This window comes from Penicillium roqueforti, assembly GCF_015533775.1.
Source record: "Penicillium roqueforti strain LCP96 04111 chromosome Unknown scaffold_12, whole genome shotgun sequence".
Taxonomy (NCBI): Eukaryota; Fungi; Ascomycota; class Eurotiomycetes; order Eurotiales; family Aspergillaceae; genus Penicillium; species Penicillium roqueforti.
The window spans coordinates 56947-75261 of NW_024067576.1; the positions used below are offsets into that span (position 1 = coordinate 56947).

General features: G+C 47.7%; 4 protein-coding genes across 4 annotated transcripts; 1 reads left to right on the forward strand and 3 right to left on the reverse strand.

The window, feature by feature from the left end:
- Positions 1-583: 583 nt before the first annotated feature.
- Positions 584-1105, reverse strand: LCP9604111_5161 (PAF acetylhydrolase family protein; the record flags this gene model as incomplete). Its single annotated transcript, XM_039072941.1, has 1 exon — positions 584-1105. The coding sequence occupies one exon, from the start codon at positions 1103-1105 to the stop codon at positions 584-586; it is 522 nt and encodes a 173-aa protein (XP_038928623.1).
- A 1631-nt stretch (positions 1106-2736) lies between these two features.
- LCP9604111_5162 (GMC family oxidoreductase) lies at positions 2737-5137 on the reverse strand (the record flags this gene model as incomplete). The annotated part of the gene is made up of 4 exons (XM_039072942.1): positions 2737-4338; positions 4404-4659; positions 4817-4840; positions 4899-5137. 4 exons carry the CDS (start codon positions 5135-5137, stop codon positions 2737-2739), a joined length of 2121 nt encoding a protein of 706 aa, XP_038928624.1.
- A 3883-nt stretch (positions 5138-9020) lies between these two features.
- Positions 9021-10861, forward strand: LCP9604111_5163 (uncharacterized protein; the record flags this gene model as incomplete). The annotated part of the gene is made up of 2 exons (XM_039072943.1): positions 9021-9708; positions 9771-10861. 2 exons carry the CDS (start codon positions 9021-9023, stop codon positions 10859-10861), a joined length of 1779 nt encoding a protein of 592 aa, XP_038928625.1.
- Positions 10862-16216: 5355 nt separating this feature from the next.
- Positions 16217-18271, reverse strand: LCP9604111_5164 (uncharacterized protein; the record flags this gene model as incomplete). The annotated part of the gene is made up of 3 exons (XM_039072944.1): positions 16217-18069; positions 18144-18154; positions 18255-18271. 3 exons carry the CDS (start codon positions 18269-18271, stop codon positions 16217-16219), a joined length of 1881 nt encoding a protein of 626 aa, XP_038928626.1.
- Positions 18272-18315: the final 44 nt, after the last annotated feature.

Genomic DNA, 18315 nt, shown 5'->3' on the forward strand with positions numbered 1-18315 from the left:
CCGATACCTCCGGATACTGCGAAATGACCTCCTCAAGCGGAGTCGACGATGCTTGACGGAGCCCAAATCCCAAAAAAAGCAGTGACAGTTCGGTGAACAATTTCGAATGCCTTGGCACCATCCAAATTTCCAACCATCTTTTGCAGGGCCGGTACATTTTGAACAGGAACATCCAGCAGCTTCATCAGATAGGACAAGTCAGCGAATGCGTAATGTTGCCCCTGGGCAAGTTCCAGCTCCAACTTCCAACCCCGCAGACTCGACCAGAACTCTGCCCACGATGAGTCCGTTGTCTGGTTTTATTTTCATGTCCAAACAGGAGGAATGGACCCCGAACACCTTGTTGAACCACCGGCCCAAACATGGACCCGTCCAGGTTCGCTCCGGCAACAACACGACAGTCCAAACGCATGGCTTCAGCAGCAGCCGCACCCCCAACTGAGTGACCGTACATCGCGACCTGCCGAGTCTTCAGACCCGCAGCCCCTGTTCCAGGGAGTAGAGCTGCGACTCCAGCCTTTGTGCTCAGCTGATCCAGCACGAACGACACATTCCGCGCTCGGGTGTTGACGTCCAGTGGGACCTACGCGTCAGTGATATTTGCGGCAGTCACGACTCTTCCGTCCGGAAACTCGAGGAACTCGGCATCATAGGGATGGTCAATAGACACCACGATATACCCGGCGCTGGCGACGGCCTGTGCAATGGCATTGTAGAACAGGCGGGTCGTGCCAAGAGCAGGCGAGAAGATCACAACGGAAAACTGGAGGTGGCGGCCTTTCGGCGGCTCTGGGCACGCTTGGAACGAGATGGATTGGATAGTCCCGTTGGGAAGTCCCAGCGCGCTGTATAGGTCAGAGTAGTATTCGGCTGTTGCGGGGGGCAGGTAGTTTATCTTCTCGAGATCGATTTTGCAGTGGGTTGGGGCGAAGACCGAAGTCATCACTGCACGCGATCCGTTCTTGGGATCAAACGGGTCGACTCTGGTCTTTTCGATCATTTTCGCCGTGTTGTAGAACACGTCGTATTGTCCGGGTGGACTGGGGATCACCACTGCAGAGATGGACATAGCCACGATGGGCAGGAGACGACAAATGAGAAGCATGATAAGCCAAGATAAACCAATAGAGGAAGTCGATGATGAAAGTTGACGATAGAATTCCAAAGTCAACAGTCAGAGCACTGTCTGACCTTTATATATTACGGAGGGAAGGGGGAGTGGTACACGAGCATTCTGCCTGCTAACATAACCCGTAGCAACTTCTCGCCCTACCGAGGTAACTAAGTTTCCCGAATAGGAATCTATAGGGCGTTAGTTGATCGGATGTAAACTGGTCATCAAGTGGAATCTGAAGCCATGTAGCGCCTTGTCTCGCGATATTACTTCCCAATCAGGTTAGCGCCATCTGGCACATCGTTGCCTGCCCACAGCCCAGACAGGTCTCGCTCTAATGTATGCACTTTCGTGATAGTGTTCATCAGGAATATGCACTATTTGGGAGTTTGCCAGAGCATCTTTCCAGATCATGTCATCATCAACAACGTCGCAGGGGAGAATGGTCGGCCCCCTAGACAAGCGAAGGCGGGTGACGCGCTGCCTCGGCTGCGCTAAACGATGCATCAAGGTCTGTGGTGTGAAACTTAAAGTTCATGAGACTAGTGCAGCTAATCCTTGCTAGTGTGAAGGGGGAATTCCATGTGCTCTCTGTATTCGACAAAACACCGTGTGCGTTGCCCAGCAGCAATCAGGACAGGATATGACTATGTTTGTCAACAAAACCCAGCAAAATGATTTTAGAGGAGGACACAGAAGTTCTGCTCAGAAGGGCGTGGCTGTTGCAAATAGCTGCAGCTCCGGGGGTTCGCCCACTTCACTCTATCGGGAGGGATAAGGATACCCGCCTGCTTGATTATTTTGCCGCTTTTATTCAGCAGAACATGTTCACGACGAGCTTCTCGTCGATAGTTCCGGACCTGACTCCTCTGATTTCGACTTCCCCGGTCCTGTACGATGTGGTGATAGCGATTGGTACTTTATATGCCAATCGATGTACAGGTGGACACGCATTACAGGGAGAGAAATCCTCCTATGTACATGCCATGACCTCTTATCATAAGTCAATGGGTTTTTTGCGGACAAGTCTGGGAAACAGCAATGTGATGTAAAGAGAGGATATTCTCTGCTACATTTTTTCTAGGGCTGTTTGAGGTAAGCGTTCTATCAGAACGAGTATCCTTTATCGAATGCATTAAATATGCCTTTTACTGACATCAACGTACCTAGTTGCTCTCAGACGACTTAGACTGCCCGACGACATCTCAGAGGGAATCTATAGTCCATAAGCGAGTCCCAGAGAGTTGGGTCAGCTCGGTCGGTCGACGTGCGGGCTCAGCCCTCCGAGTAGGGTACTGTCGATCGCCAGAAATAAATGTAGATTGGTAGAGGTGAACAGGTGGGCCTTGTAAGGCTAAACAAGTCTGTAGGATTGGATGCGGAGATGGATGGTGGGGAATCGGTGTCGATGTCGAGAATGGGCAGTTCGTAGGCGGGCACACGAACTTACAATCATTATTAATTATGAACTCATCGTTCCTGATGATCACATTAAGCTATACGAACCATGGAAGAGGACACCGAGAGCAGGCTTAGGGAGTAACAATCCTCCAGTTGGGTTTTAAAGAAAATAGTTGAATGAACGACGCTTTCTATTTCTATTTGAGTCTATGCGAAGAAGTTCAAACCTTGGAATCAGCAGCAATAATTGCAGCTGCCTTCTCGGCGACTGCAAAGACAGTAGCCTGAATATTTCCCCGCGGAATCAAAGGGAAGATACCAGCATCGACCACGCGTAGGTTTTGAGTGCCGTAAACCTTCAGTCGAGAATCCACAACACCACCCCTTTCACGAGGCATCATGGCAGTGGAGCCTACTACATGGTAGTGACAAACGATTCTCTCGCGAGCTAGATCGCGGGCGGTCTCAAGAGTTATGTCGCGAGATGAGTTTTGCAGGCGCCGACCGTCGGATTTCAAGAGAGAAGCCATAGGCTCGGTCCAAGCGAGAGTTTCCAACCAGCGAACATGGCGCGCGTGAAGCTCCAAATCAAGAGGGTGTGAGAAAAACCCGGGATCGAATTTGGGGTTCTCTTTCGCATCTGAGGAGGCGAGATGGACAGTTCCGCGAGAAAATGGTCGGTTGAGCACGGCAACGATACTAACAAAGTTCTCTGGCTCCGTCATGCCAAAAATTCCCTTTGGGCTTGGGCCCTTGTCAGGGAGAATTTGGAAAGGTGCCAGGGTGTACTGTGCACTAGGCTCAGTCTCATCCTCCAACATCTGCTGCAGTAGTTGATATTGGGCCTTTAATCCTGGTGATAGGTTTTGGTCTTGGAGGTATTCATCAAAAAGCCTTTTCAGCTCACCATCTGCAAGCTCCGGTAGAGTCATGTATGCAGATGCCAGTGAACAAAGACCGAGTGGTCCAGCCCCTGATTGCTGCCAAGCCGCCATGGCTGCTCCAGCGATCTCGGGATTCCGGAGAGCCTCTCCGGTCATCTGCCCTTCCGCAACCTCCCAGCTGAACGGAACAAACCCGTGCTCCTGGAGGTTTTCTCCAACATTGGAGTTTTCGATAATCGGTTCAATTCCGTGGGAATGAAGAAGAGCGGCGTCACCAATACCAGATAGTTCGAGGAGATGGGGGGTCTTGATCGCGCCCGCAGCCATAATAACCTCTCGCTTGGCGGAAACAGATTTCTGAATTCCATCCTTGCCGGTAAACTGCACACCGGTGGCCCTGGCATCCTGTGGACCCTCTTTCTCCAAATGAATCTTATGCACAAAAGCTTCGGTGATCACCCTCAAGTTCGATCGCTTGGCAACTTCCGAGTTGTAGTACGTCACGCCAGCATGACTACGGGTTCTGGTCGTCGGATGGACAGTACCTGGGTTGCAGAACGCTCCCTTGGCAATTCCCGACATTGGATCCCCGCTAGTCTGGTGATTGAGAGTTTGGAATACCTTGGGCCATGCTTCAAGGAAGCTAGGGAACGGCCCCGTACCAAAAGAGACTTGGAGTGGGCCTGATTCACCCTGAACAGACGGATCGATATAATCCAATGAAAGCTGCTCTTTGATCTCGGCAGAGGGCGGGGTGAAAGTTTGCGACTTTTTCAAATATTGTGACACCGAATCCCAGTTCCAACCGCCGTTGCCAAGTTTCTCCCAGCGGTTGATATCGGTTTGACTAGGGTAAATAGCCATTCCAAGGTTGATTGCTGAGGATCCACCAAGTGTTCGTCCGCGGGGTTCGGCAAGGCATCGTCCATTGAGGCCTTTCTATCAACAAGTCAGCGGGATTGAACAGCACCGTGCACGTGAAACGAGGCAGGGTAACTGCATACCTGAGGTGTGCTGGTGATGCACCAGTCAAAGTCAGGGTCAAAATAGGTTGTTGCTGCCAGACCAGGAGCAGCAATTCGTGGGTCATCAACTCGGTTTGCTCCTGCTTCGAGAACGAGAACGCTGCATGAGGGATCTTCGGTCAACCGACTGGCTACCACCAAGCCCGAAGTCCCGCCACCAACAACGACATAATCATATTCCTCGCTTAAGTCGGTAAGTAACGAGGTATCGATGGACGCCATGATTTCCAACGCTCTGCAGGTTGAAGTGAAAAGGGATCGAGCGGTGACACGCGGGAAGCGCGGAGATCGCAGGGAATCAAGTCATTGTTCAAGACTGTTCAGGCGACAAGCTTAACAGCCGAGAAACCGTTTCGCTATCCCCAATTGAGATGTTCATCCCGAAGCCTTACTGAGAACAGAAGGACATCTGTCGACTACGTACATCTGTTAAGTTCATTGAACATGGTTATTGGCCATTGTTAAGAGACTAACCTGATCAGTTCAAAATAGCGTGTGGTCAATATTGCGAGACCAACGACAAGAGAAGATTTTGGTTGATCAGTGGAGAAGAGTAGGACGAAGAACGTATCAGAATCGCATTTTAAATTCTGTAATTTCGGGGCAAATATGGGGTCTCCCGTGTGGCGGCTGGCCCGTGGGTTCCGGAGGAACCCCTGCCATTCCGAGCCGTGTCTGCACATACCTTGCCCGCTAGTTACACTGTAGATCATAACAGGAAAATTACTTCCTTGATAGAGCGTGGCTTACGCTTTATTTCTTAAACGTCGACCCCTATCGCTCTATCTATCAATCCCTACTCCGTACTGGTAGGAGGGGATAGTAATCCTGGGAATTGTGATTCATAATGACTGTGACATACCCGCTGGATACACCGCTTAGCCACAATCCAGTTATCGCAGTGACGGTACTAGGTGCTCTGGCGACGATCACGCGTTGCGATTTTGGGCGCTGGAGATGAGACGAATGAGTCCAGAAGCGTCTGAATATATTATTGTGGCCGCATTAGTAGGTCTGACTGGAAATTTATGATGCAAAAACCCTTGCAGTTACAATCAACAGGTTATTGTATATGCCGACATTGCACTCGAATATATTCGTATGTTTGGAGATATTCCCGAGCTCTCCGTCTTCATCTTCAAGCAACGGTCAGAGTGACAGACACATGAACAGTTACTTGACTATGGTCGTGGAAACGGCCATCAGTACGACGAAGAAAAATTTTGGACACGGTCGACATCGCATCGAGCTTTGCCTTTTCCTGCAATTGGCGGGCCTCTCAGCCAATCGCCCTTAGGCAGTACTGAGCTTGAGGGTATCGCCATATCGGGGTCAGTCTGCTCCGAGATCCGCAGGGCAGCTTCCTCGCTTATATATTCGGGATAGGTGTAACGAGCTTCCATTACTGCTTGATCTAGCCCTAGACGATGTGCCGGTTTTTCGGCAGACCGAGCGAACATTGCAAGGAATCGGTATCTCAACCGGTAAATGTTTGCCTTACTCAACACTTCTTCCTTAGGTTAAAAGTGTTAGTTCTATTACTAGCTTTACAGAACCTTATATCAAGTACTGTTATTACTTATAATGTTTGCGATAAAAAGTTTGCAGAAGTCATACACTTTCAGCGCCATACTAATGATTCTTACTCGACTGTGACCGGACCTCTATGGCACGCAGTTTCCAAGTAATGCCTCGTTATATTAATTTTTATGCATAGAATATATTAAAGCCTTGGATTCATATAAATAGAGGACCTAATTAGCTTTCATACGACCGGTTTCAACTCCAGCCACATATGCTCATTTCGAATCCTAGCGCAGCTCTGCGATGCTCTGTCGCGAAGAGAGAACTGGTTTAGAGTGTTGACTTCGATTACCCAGATGAAATCATTGGTTATGATTTTGGTACAATGATCCAAATGTCCTGAAGCATCAGACTATGTGCTGCGGCAAGGAGAGGACTGGCTCTATTTTTCTTGTTGAACTACCTGCTTTGTTGCTGAGGGTGGAGATGTGATACCAATCCGTATTAGGCTTAGTGCCGCAGTCCATGTTACCCACCGAGGGAGATCCCGCACGGGAAGATCCCAGTCAATCACAACTGGTGAAACACCAATAGGTGACCAAGAAGGGTAATCATGGTGTTTCCACCTGGCATCTTGTATACTGAGAAACCGTTTAAAAAAATTGGCAGCCTAGCCCGAGGCCAGATACCACGTATCTTGATAAGCTTGGAATCAATAACGGAATTGCCACCACAATTACCCCATACAGTACTTATATTGGAATTCACGTCTCCATCCCCAAGTCACCACCCGGGTTTGTCGCTCAGCGCTGAACACACTCAAGGTATTCCAACCACCTACGAGCCTTTCGTTCGCACTGATCGATATGTTAATGTCTCAAGCCCCGATTTCAACGCCGATCCCGAGATTCGCGCCTGTTTGAGCAACACGGTTCATGCATGTGGATGTGCGAGGCATCTCCCACAAGAGACGCATAACCAAAAGGTCTTGATTCCCTGTTTACGATTTTATGCGCGCAATTTGCCTTTCCCGTAATAAGACTAACCACTCTCACGGAACAGTCCTTCTCTTCTCGGATCCCCACGTAGCAAAATAAATCAGTCTCATTGACTTCAGTAATGCCAGCTCTCTACACACCTTTCTAGTTCTTGAGGGCGTTTTCTCCAGTGTGGGTACGGATGTGAATGTGCAAACAGGAACGGATCAGCAGTGAGTGCACCATGGCCTTAATATATTTCTTCAATTGAATTTGACTGTCTCGCCTAGGTGATCTGCCCGGTTATATCGAAAACACTTTCCCATGAACCCTCCCCTAATACAATCAATGTTGACTCTATTTTTGAACGACCGCAGGTTTAACAGTTGAATTGCATCATCCCGGGAGTTGGTGGGAAGCCCATGGGGATAAAGACAGAGGCCCTTCCCTCCCTCCGAATAGTCGGGGGTGGGGGCTCCCTGGGGATCTTGCTTGGACAAGCCCGGCTTCCCGGCTCAATGAAAATTTGCGAGCTTATCACCAAAGCTTGATTTGTCACACCCATCACAGATTCCCGTCATGAGCAGAGAAAAATTCAGGGCTAATGTGTCCCGATCGGCATATTCACTTTCCTTGTGGATATTCGGTCTTTGGTTTGCGATATATGTGGGATTTGCTTTTCAACGCAAAGATATAGGCCGTGTTGCGGTAGTCGAATGTACTTAGGGCTGTTCATATGTTTTCGATGTCGATATTAATCATGGCTTACATGAAGGTAGTGGAATTGGCATATATCACTTGATGTTTGCTTCCCAAAAGCTTCTGAGATCTCACTGACTCGGCAAGGGAGTTGTTTCCAATACGAAAACATGCCAGAAGTGTCGCTTTGAATCACGGTAAAAAACCGGCTTAGACCGAATTACCCTCCTGTGGATAAGTAACAAGTTGGCTCGCGAGAAGAGATCATGGAGGCATCTCAGATTTTTTGAACCCATTTCATAGTAATCTGCTTCGCTTGGACAAAAGCCGTGGTATATTCGCTTTCCCTGGTAGTGCTGGTAGTGATCGATAACGATCAGTGGCCCAGGTTTGACTGCGATTGGCTAACGAAATTGTCGAAAGTCCCACAATGCTGTATCACGTCATATTAATCAATCTCATCGAACCAGGTGTGCGCTGTCTCGCGATGACTGTGCTGCAGTGGAAGAAAGTCAGACGAGTCCTTTCTCGAATTTTTCTACACATTCGGCCGGAGAATGCGATAACATGGCGAGCCCAACTCACCTGGGCGTGTTGAAAACTCAATAGTGGACAGTCCCACAGGGTCAGCAGCGCTAGATGCGTCGGAGTTTAATCTTCTGCGAAGGGACCTTGGCGGCGATGTGTTTCTTTCTGCCACCGTGGGGCGGTCACCAAGAGCCAGAGGGAGCTTAGAAGTCAATGGCGTCCACAAAAGAGGGTCGAAATGTTACTAGCGCGCCCGAGGAATATTCAGCACCCCCCTCTGCCTGATGATTGTAAGGCTCTCAACGACCTTACTAAGCTCATCCCCTATTTATTCTGCACTTTCTATAGTATATAAAAGTCACACTCTCAAGTACTCAATTGGCTATGCCCGTACTAGTCCGTACTGTAACGACCACGTTCCAGCAGTCTTCAGTACTTGATTACTGATGTCTTGTGTAATTTTGTACATATGGGTTGCTTACAAAGACTGCATCCATGGTTTTCATTGGCTGATGTAGGTGAGCCACGTGACGTATAGGCCGACCTCCCGGTCGCGACGCCAATCCCAGCCTCCTCTTTGCCCCCTACCCTGGCCCGTTATCCCCTATCACATCTTTCATCATCACGCGGAGAAAGAGTGTCGCTCAATACTGTCCTTGTTGCCGGTCCTGCCATTCCTGTGGTTACACAGGACTCTCTGATTTCATCGCTTGATCTCGGATTGGGCACGTACTTGGGACTTGGCCGTAGGAGGCTTTACTTCTCTTCTCCCATCTCATCTCTCTTCTTCAACCTCCCCTATACCAGTCTAGGCTGCTCTCAATGTATGAGGGGCCGTTGCTATTAATTAAACCCATATTCGCCCAAAATGGGCACCAAATCACCAAACTCTACCCTGCAGATGAAGAAGGAAGCGCGTGTTGATACACCCACCTCCGAGACTTCTTGTGCTGTTACGCTTCGCATTGGTTGTGACAAAATTGCGCACAATGGATTCATCTCACTTTGGTTTGAAGGGACACTAGCTAACTCACCCGATAAACCACAGAACCTGGTCCTGAATATCATCCCAACTATAATTTTGACTTGTGAATTTGCGGCTGCTACCGAAATCAGAGACACCTCAACACTGTCTTTGAAACTCTCCGAGCCTGGCGCGGTTTTCGGTCCCACCGGAACAGACTCTCTCAGGCCTTTTGATCCGGACGATTCGAAGTTCCACTCATTTGTTGCCATCTGTAAATCCACAATCATTTCTCTCAATTTCTCTCGCCACCATTTCGAGAAAGTAGAAATTACAAAGATATCATCTATATCGCGCTTTCTACGACAAAAATCTGTCCAGCCCAGGTGTTTCGAACATCAACGACATAACTTGGCTCCAAAACACCAGAAAGATTTCGAACCGCCAGCCAAACTACCTCCATATCGTGAAAAGGATGTGTCCCAACAAATCAGAGAGGTGCAGCCTCCCGCCTATCGCGAGCAGCCCGTTGACGAGCAGGTGATTGACGAGCAGGTGGCTGGCAAGCAGGTGGTTGGCAAGCGGCGCAGAGGTATGTCCTTTAACCCAGCTATACTCCACAGTATCATTCAATAGCTTACACATACTTTCCAGACACATTGTCAACCCCGCCTGACCATGAAAGACGGAGACGGTTACTCCTTCCGTCGCCCAAATTAAGAGACCATGCCGAGGAACCCAACACACCGGGTGTTCTTACCGAACCCAATACACCTAGTACTCATCTCTCCATATCATCATTCCGCCCAACATGCTTCGCACACACATCCCCGGACCACATCGAGGACAGGAACTTCCCACACCTTGGGCAGGCACCCTACAATGCTCCGGATGACCTGATTTACGATACCACGTCGAGCTCTGAGATTTCTCCATCACAATCTATTCGCCCCACGTTTTTCACGCATGCTCCTTCCCCTGTTGCTTTCAAGCATAAAAAGCTTCTGCATCTCAGCCAGGACCCCAGTCATATTCCTGATGAGCCAATTTATTCTATTGCACGGAGCTCTCATACTTCTCCGTCACGGTCTCTTCGTCCAACCAGTTTCATACGTACTTCGTGCCCCGATCCCGCCGAGCGCAGGAAGCTCGAAAGTCTTAAGCAGGGAATCCGTAATGCTCCCGACGAGCTGCTTGTTCAAATTCTCAAAGAGACGAATCGTGGGTATCTCCTCGCTTTGCCAACAGACAAGGCCAACATACCGACGCCCAAGTTCGAGTTTAGATCCCCCAAGGCCGCAACGCTCGACGAACGGATAGATCGATTAATCGATCAAAAGTTTGATAAAAAGTTTGAAGAAAGAATGGACCACTATCTCGAATTTGGCGATTCACAGTTTATCGAAAAATTAACTGAATGTGCCACAAGTGAGTGTCGTGAGCAGATCTCCGATGAATTCAAGACTCGCGGGGTTGAGCTTGAGGAAGAGCTCGAAAGTTCTATATTGGAGGTTCGCCAGGCAGTTGGGGACGGGCTAGAGGACCTCAGAAAGCAACAAGCACAGTGTGAACATGATATCAAGGATCTGGAGGCCGAAGTAGTTGCGGCTGCGGAAACGGCCGCGAAGAACGCTGTGTCGAACATTTTGACACGCTCGCACAATACTTCTAGGCAGTCCTTACTTGGTAGCAACTTCTGCCCGCTCCATTGGCTCGGCGCCAATACAAGGCGAAGCTCTACCTAGACCGGGTACTAGGCTTACATCTTGGATCTTTGCCGTCTCGTATCTTCTCGCGTAGAATTCCCTAGTTTGCTTTTATACTTGTATGCAGGTTGCTGGCCTGCGAGGACTTCGCCATGATTCCGCTCCACGGAAATATCCAAGCCGGGCTTCCACAAAGAATGCAGGACCCTGCACAAACGAGCAAACAAGGCTCAGAGACATGGGCAGGCACCAAGCGAGATTCTAGGGGACACTGGAGGGCATGAGAGATTCGTAGCAACAAAAGAAGAGGATCGCCAGGAGACGAATGAACATATACAGGGACAAAGCGCATCAAGATACGGTCACCGAGGGACCGGCCACATCGTGCAGGTGTGGGGGCCTGCAAAATAGATAAGGGATCGATCACCATACCATACCTTCTCAAAGCCAAGAACGATCTCACGGTAACTCCAATCCCGATCAATAAAGTAACCTGTGATCGCCATAAACGCTTGTACGAAGGTTGATGTCCTGCAGTCAAGTGCGACGGATATCTTTGCATTTGGAGGTAAGGTAGAAAGGATAGTATGATACTCCTCATCAACTAATTTCTTGAGTAGACGTTGAGCAGTTCGAGGATGTAGTAATATTGGTTTGTGTGGAGCCATCTGGGCCATCTTAATATAGCCAAGTAAATATTCTCGGCTAAGGATCCGGAATGGTAGATTCAATGCAGTGAGACATTCAATATATTATCTCTCCCATTGATCTTGTGAGAATGTAGTCGTCTGGGCGGCATTAGGTTCCAGACAGTACTAATGTTACATATTGAAAATAGGAAAATAGATCAAATTACATACAGCTGCATGTTCCATAGTCTGTTTTATAGACTGTTATCTTTCTGGGTTCAAGCCAACCTTCTGGCATCTAGAAGAGGTAAGATGGCGTTTAATTGTATTGGTGCCGCTCTGTTTTGTACGTGGAGGTCGGAGACATTTCCTACAAGATCGACACTTAACCAAACGTTGCGAAGTATAATGTGCTACTTGGTCTAAGCTTTTCCAAACGTCTGATATATGTCGGTTGTCCTATCGTAGTCGTCATTGTGTGGCTGAGTCGCTAACCCGATTAGTTGGTCGCCACCAGTCAATAAAATCGGCCTTTAATACGTTATTTATCGCATTAAAAAGGACGTATGGCTTCTGGCGACCAGGGCCAACGCGTTGGAGGTCAATATTGGGGTCAAATGGGCTCTCTATGTAAGGGATGTCCGCTTGAGAGCTTGGAGGAAGAAGGCTTGAAGGCCCAGCAGAATTGTGGCTTTATTGTGACATAGTCAACCAATAGACCAAAGATGATGCAAGGAATGATGATATGGGCAATAAATAGACATTGGAAAGGAAGAGAAAGATTACCTTGGACAAATGACAACTTGAGCAAACGGCCTTGCAACAAAAGGGCTCAGTCCACCAATCCCAAACGTGCTAGGAATACCCCTCAACCTCATCTTTCGTCACATGAGAAAAGATAGGATGGCGCGAAGTGCCACAATTGGATCTGCTCTCCCATAGACGTAGCGGCTGGTCTAGATTGTGGGTTAGGCGCTGAGAAAGGGCTGGTCCTGAGCCGCTCATTCGCTATTGCATATGTAGTAGCCACCTCAAAGCACTGCTCTTTCACTACCTTCAGCCAATTATGGCATCTGTTGATAGATGCCGCAGAGGCAGGTGCTATGAGCGACTGAGCCATTGTACAGCACTCGAACCCCCTTAGACATCGTATTTAGACATCGTATTCACATCTCGTAGGCAGGGTTCCCCGCTCAACCGACCTGTGCAAGTTCGTCCTGGTATGTTCGTGATCTAAGGTATAAATATCGCAGGTAATATCGCATTTTCCTGGTCTTCAGTCACTTCTCAATTCCAAGTCTTGAGCCCAGAGACACGAAAGTCTGATTGTGCGATAAATATCAACCTCAACTTCTTCAATATCCCTACATACTGGACCTAGACGACTTCTAGTATTATCTACATATATTTTTCGATCAGATCTTCCCAAGGTAAGCCAGTCTTCACCAGTGAATTTTAGCTTAAGACTAACTCAATCCGCAGATAACTATTCGGGAGCCATTTGAAATCACCAATTCTTGCCACTGGTCTTTAGTATCAAATGGTATACCCAAGAAATCCTGGGACTGCATAGATCCAAAGTATAAAGACTCGATTGCATACCGGCCCCCCAAATAAGATTACCCAGATGATAGATGGTTATTTATCGGCCAGGGAAAGGGGGTTAAGGAGGAAGGAGTAGAGGGGAATAGATTCAAGGGAGTGTTAAGAAGTATATCAGGTGAGTTTAATTTGACTAGTGGAACAGCGTCCAAATTTAGTCAATAGACTTTCGAGCAGCACTGAAAATTCCCCCATAAATAGTTTACCTACCTACCACACTAGGATAACCATTGTAGAGAGAGTTTCGCTCTTAGTAGCCACAAATCCTAATCAGGTAGAGACTGCTAATTTTAGAGTTTAGTTATTTACGGGGGGCGTGAGCACCTCAACCATTTTAAACTTGTCAGCGTCGGAAACCATAATGTTTTGTGACAACTGTAGCAACTGACTGTATACTTAAGGGCTGTTTAAGAGGGAGGGCCGCTGGCAACCAATCAATCCACCGAAGGCAGAAGCAGCCACCTATCACCTTTCTCTTCTACCAACTTAACACTCCTTTTACCAGCACAGCGTCACAGAAATCATATATCTTATAAATATGGAAGTTATTCAAAAGAATAAGGCATTTAAAGGGATTAATGGCAAAATGAAATTTTCCTCTATCCAGGTTTTTATTCGGCAAGATGGCATATTATATTCCAGAAAATAGACGAATCGATTAAATTCGCCAAAGACAGTAGATGATCTCCAGGAACTCAAGGAAATTCCAACCGAGGACAAAGGCCCAGAAGCAAAAACCGCCTAGTCAGCTATCTATATGAAAACAGCAAGTCTCCTCATATATATCGATAGAAACCTTAAGAAGCAAATCGCTCGCGAAGTCGAAACATACAAAATTCTCTGTAAGAACCCCCATCCGAACATCGCGACCTACCATAGCTATAAAGATACCCGCGGTCAAGTCTCTAGGCTATACTTCAGACGATATACATTAACACTACTTGAAGCAGTCAATCCTCAATGTCTGGGTAAGGTCGCTTTCCTTTCAAGTACACGCGAACTGGTAAAAGCGAATATAAAAAGTGGCCTAGAAGGAATCTTAGCCGCTATTAAGCATCTTCATTCTTTCGGACTTATTTATAACGATATCAACCCTGCAAACATTATACTTGACGATAATAGTGCGTTTATTCTCATCGATTTCGATAGCTGTCGATCTATCGGAGAGTCGTTACGCGACACCGAAACGAAAAGAACCCGCCACTAGCATAACCCTACTATCGATATTTCGCTCAAGAAAAACGATCTTGACGCTTTCAGAGATCTACAAATCTGGTTGACTGGACCGGCGGATGAGAAATTTGTTTTTAAATGGATCGCTTTCTAGTAAATTGTCAACACCCAAGTGGATCAGCTAGGGCGATCATTATTCCAAATGTGGGCAATCATGAGTAGCGAAACCAATCACAACCACTATGCTAGCAAGAACAAAATAAGTCTGGTATTTTCATTGTCAATTCTGAATGGCATCTAGAGTGCCGCTAGTCCAAAAGAGGCAACCAGCCACCTTCTAGAATCATGCCCCGTCCTTCTGTGATAGGTCTCTACAGCGGTGTAGTTGATGTGGTACATGTAACCCCCTTTGAATTTTTGACACCACTAACTACAGGCTGATTAGTTAGAATAGTCCAGCTTGCGGGACTTTAATCTTGTATCTCATCTGGTTCTGGCCCCCCGCTCACGTGTCAACTAATACTAAAGTTCGACAAAATTTGTAAGTAAAATAATATTATACCAATTTATATACTACTGTATTCCTCTTACCTTTTATAACCACTTGATATCGGCTATTTTATAGTATTAAAGCGGGTATACAGTCGGCTAGTTAAATCAAAAATATAGGTTAGGATTAACTATATTAATAAACTTAAATTCCTTAAAGTATACCCCCTTATATAAATTAAAGCTTTTAAACTAGAGATAATTAAAAATAGCTTCTTAGTAGCCAGTTCAGTACCCTTTTTACCTGATCAGGTACTTTTAAAGCTAAATATTCGTCTTCGAATACCAACCCTCTAAGCCGGGATAGCGATTAGGACCCAAAAACGCCGTCAAACTATATTCAATTATAAAAGCAAGCTTTATTAATTAAAGCATTACTTTATATAAGATCAAGACGCCCTCCGAGCCTGCTCAATTCGGCTATTAACCAGGCTTTAAAAGCCTGCCAGATGACTATACAATCCGCTGTACTTCTTAAGAAAGAAGTAAGCGATTTATAGGCTACCAACGAGAAGCAGAAGCAAAAGCGTACTAGATTCCGGAGGCAGATACCTGCCGAAGAAGGCCTCTCCGTTTAGGAAGCTTCTCAATTAATTGCTGCGCCGGTGGAAGTAGCTGAAGCGGGGGGGGGGGGGGGGGGGGGGGGGGGGGGGGGGGGGGGGGGGGGGGGGGGGGGGGGGGGGGGGGGGGGGGGGGGGGGGGGGGGGGGGGGGGGGGGGGGGGGAGTGGGGGNNAATATATCTGGGGCCCGGGGGCCTGCGTGGCCCCCCCCCCCCCCCCCCCCCCCCCGGCGCTCAGCGAAGAAGGCCTTCGCCACCTTTACAGCCAAGAACTAGGGCTTTACCAACGTACGGGCTATGTAAAACTCAGGGCTATAGGAGAGATGCATGTCCAAATAGATGATGTTTTAGTTTATTCAATTTAATGGCGTTTTGGTTGAGATAAATATGTTTAAAATTAATAGGTTGGGTAGGGTGCGTCACTCGCTTGTGAATTACGTTAGTTAGTTAGTGAAGAGGGGACCCCTAAGGGGCACCGACAGCCCTGCCTGCGAAACAGGTGTGAGAGCAGAGTCGTCACTAGGAGTAGTAGGGTGCTAGAGAGGAGAACACCATGGGGTGACTACTGAGAAGAGAGGTGGAAAGGTGTCTGCGTTGCTATCCAGGCCTCGGGAGTGCTTTGATGTCACATAGCCGCTTAATCATCCTGCTCTGGAAACCCCCACTGCATTACTTAGTTAACTAAAGGGGGGTCGCACTGGCCAAGGGGGGCGCGATGGTACAATTCAATAATAATATCGGGCTGATCAGAATTAACTAGTTAAGGGTTGTGGCATAAGCAGGTAAACTTGAAAGTAGATTCAGAATATATGGGACATGACAGGGATATGAAGTATTATAATTGCTTCGCTTCGCTCTGCAATGATGGCAACGTAGTGCTTTCAGATAAATTTAGAAGACCCCAAGACGGACGTTCGCTCTGGCAACTCGAAGGGGCCATGCTGAACTACCTTTTTATGGCCGATTGCAACTATAGAACCTTTCTCTGGGCCCATCTCATAAAAAGGACCTCTCTCCGAGCGCATCTCGTATAATTGGTGGCTGTGGTGCAATTCATTTAGTCGGTTCCATTTATTATCGGCAGCTTCCACAAGCGTCGACTGATGCGCTGAAGGCCATTGGTCAAATCGCCCGTGGGCTGCACTATTCTGATCCCGATTGAGTGATTTCTCCTTCTGTCGACGGTGGCGAATGCAGAGCCCACAACAAATGGCAATCATCAACACCCCGCCTACAGTACAACCAACGATGATGCCAATCTTGACAGCTGTGGAGAGACCATTGCTGCTAGTAGTTGAGCTGCTTGTTTCGGTATCCGTCTTGGTCGGTTTCAAGTTCGAATTTGTAGGAATCAAATTCCAGGTGTTCTTCCAGGTGTTTTTCCAACTATTGGAAGACCCCGAAATGGTGGATTCATTGTCCCCTATTGTCACTGTATTGACAATAAAAGAGCCATCAGGTCCTGGTGCTTGGGCCAAAAACCACTTCCCACCAAGCCAATTAACGCCGACAAAGGCTGCTTGGAGAAAAGCACGGCCTAGAGCAGGGGTGCTGTTGGTGGCCATGCATGGGAAGTATTGCGTCGGCGTCTTCACAAGCGGGGGCTCTAGTGTGAGATTTAGGAGAGCGAAGGGGACCCTGATCGTGATTTCTTCGTTATTGCGGCTATTCATACTAAACGTGAATGCCAAATAACTTGGAGAGGTCACAACTTTGTCGTACTGCGCGTCGGACGTGTTCCAAAAATAGAGGCCATAATCAGGTTGGTATATGACGGGCAACTCAGCGGCTATCGCATCACATGAGCTTCGAGGCAGATATATGTATGGATTGACTGGGTCCACAACAATCTTGAGACCGGCATCCAGGGAGGAATTGCCCTTTGCCAAGAGACCTGTTTTGTTGGAGTAATTCCAAGGCGATCCGCCTTCTGCCACTCCAATACTCATATCGTACATTTCGATCGGGAAGCTTCCACTTGAAAACGACTGAGCGGACACGGTTCCAATGACCCTATTCTGATCATAGCCTCCCAGATGAAGTGAGCCAGGGATTCCCAGAGATGCGGAGCCAATATGCATTCCATAGGAATATGATGGTATTTTCGTGGACCCCTCCTGCTCGTAGAGGTAGCTGGTGATGAAGGTCGCGTTGATTTTGATCGAAGCCCCAAATGTCTGATTAATATCTGGACTCCCAAGAGAAAGGGTTCCAACCTGTAAAGGGTATGCTTGTCCACCAGGGTAAGTCTGCCATCCAGCAGATATGGTAATCAAGTCGACATCAGGAACGTGAGCACCGTCAATGGTTATCCAATCTGTTCCTCGTCGTGCTTTGGCATAAACTGGAACTGCGTCCGTACATCCCCAGTCCACATAACCCCATGTTCCATATGGAGGTAGTGAAATTGAGTTATCGTCCAAGGTGACTGATACGTCGCTGTCAAAAAGACCCGCTTTATCCCCATAGCATACCGACGAGAGGGACTTGTTGTCACATATGGAAGGTAGTAGGATTTTACTTTCCCAACTACCTCCCGGGTACAACGCCACTACCGATGAAGGCACAACAAGTTCAGAGTAGTTGCTTCCGATAGACACCGTGACCGCTTGCCAAGGGCCATCAGGTCCGAACTTTTTATCAGACCAGGTCATCTCCCGGGGACCAGAACAGAGGACCTTATCGAGGCAAAGGATCCAAATTGTGAAAACACATTGTTGTAGTCCTCTCATTCCTAAGGGGGAAATATTGTTAGCGATTATTTTCTCCCAAGTATATAGTAACGGTGTTTTACAAGACAGGACTGACTTGAATCACAGCTGAAGTGACGATGTAATTTATCGGTTTGAACAATGCAGTAAGCAATGAAGGCCACAAAGTTAAGCTTCAAGTATCAGACGAAGATAGGTCTTCATTCACTCGTCACTGCCACTCATAGAATATCATCAGACAATTAGGGTAGAGTTCCGAGTTCGAGATT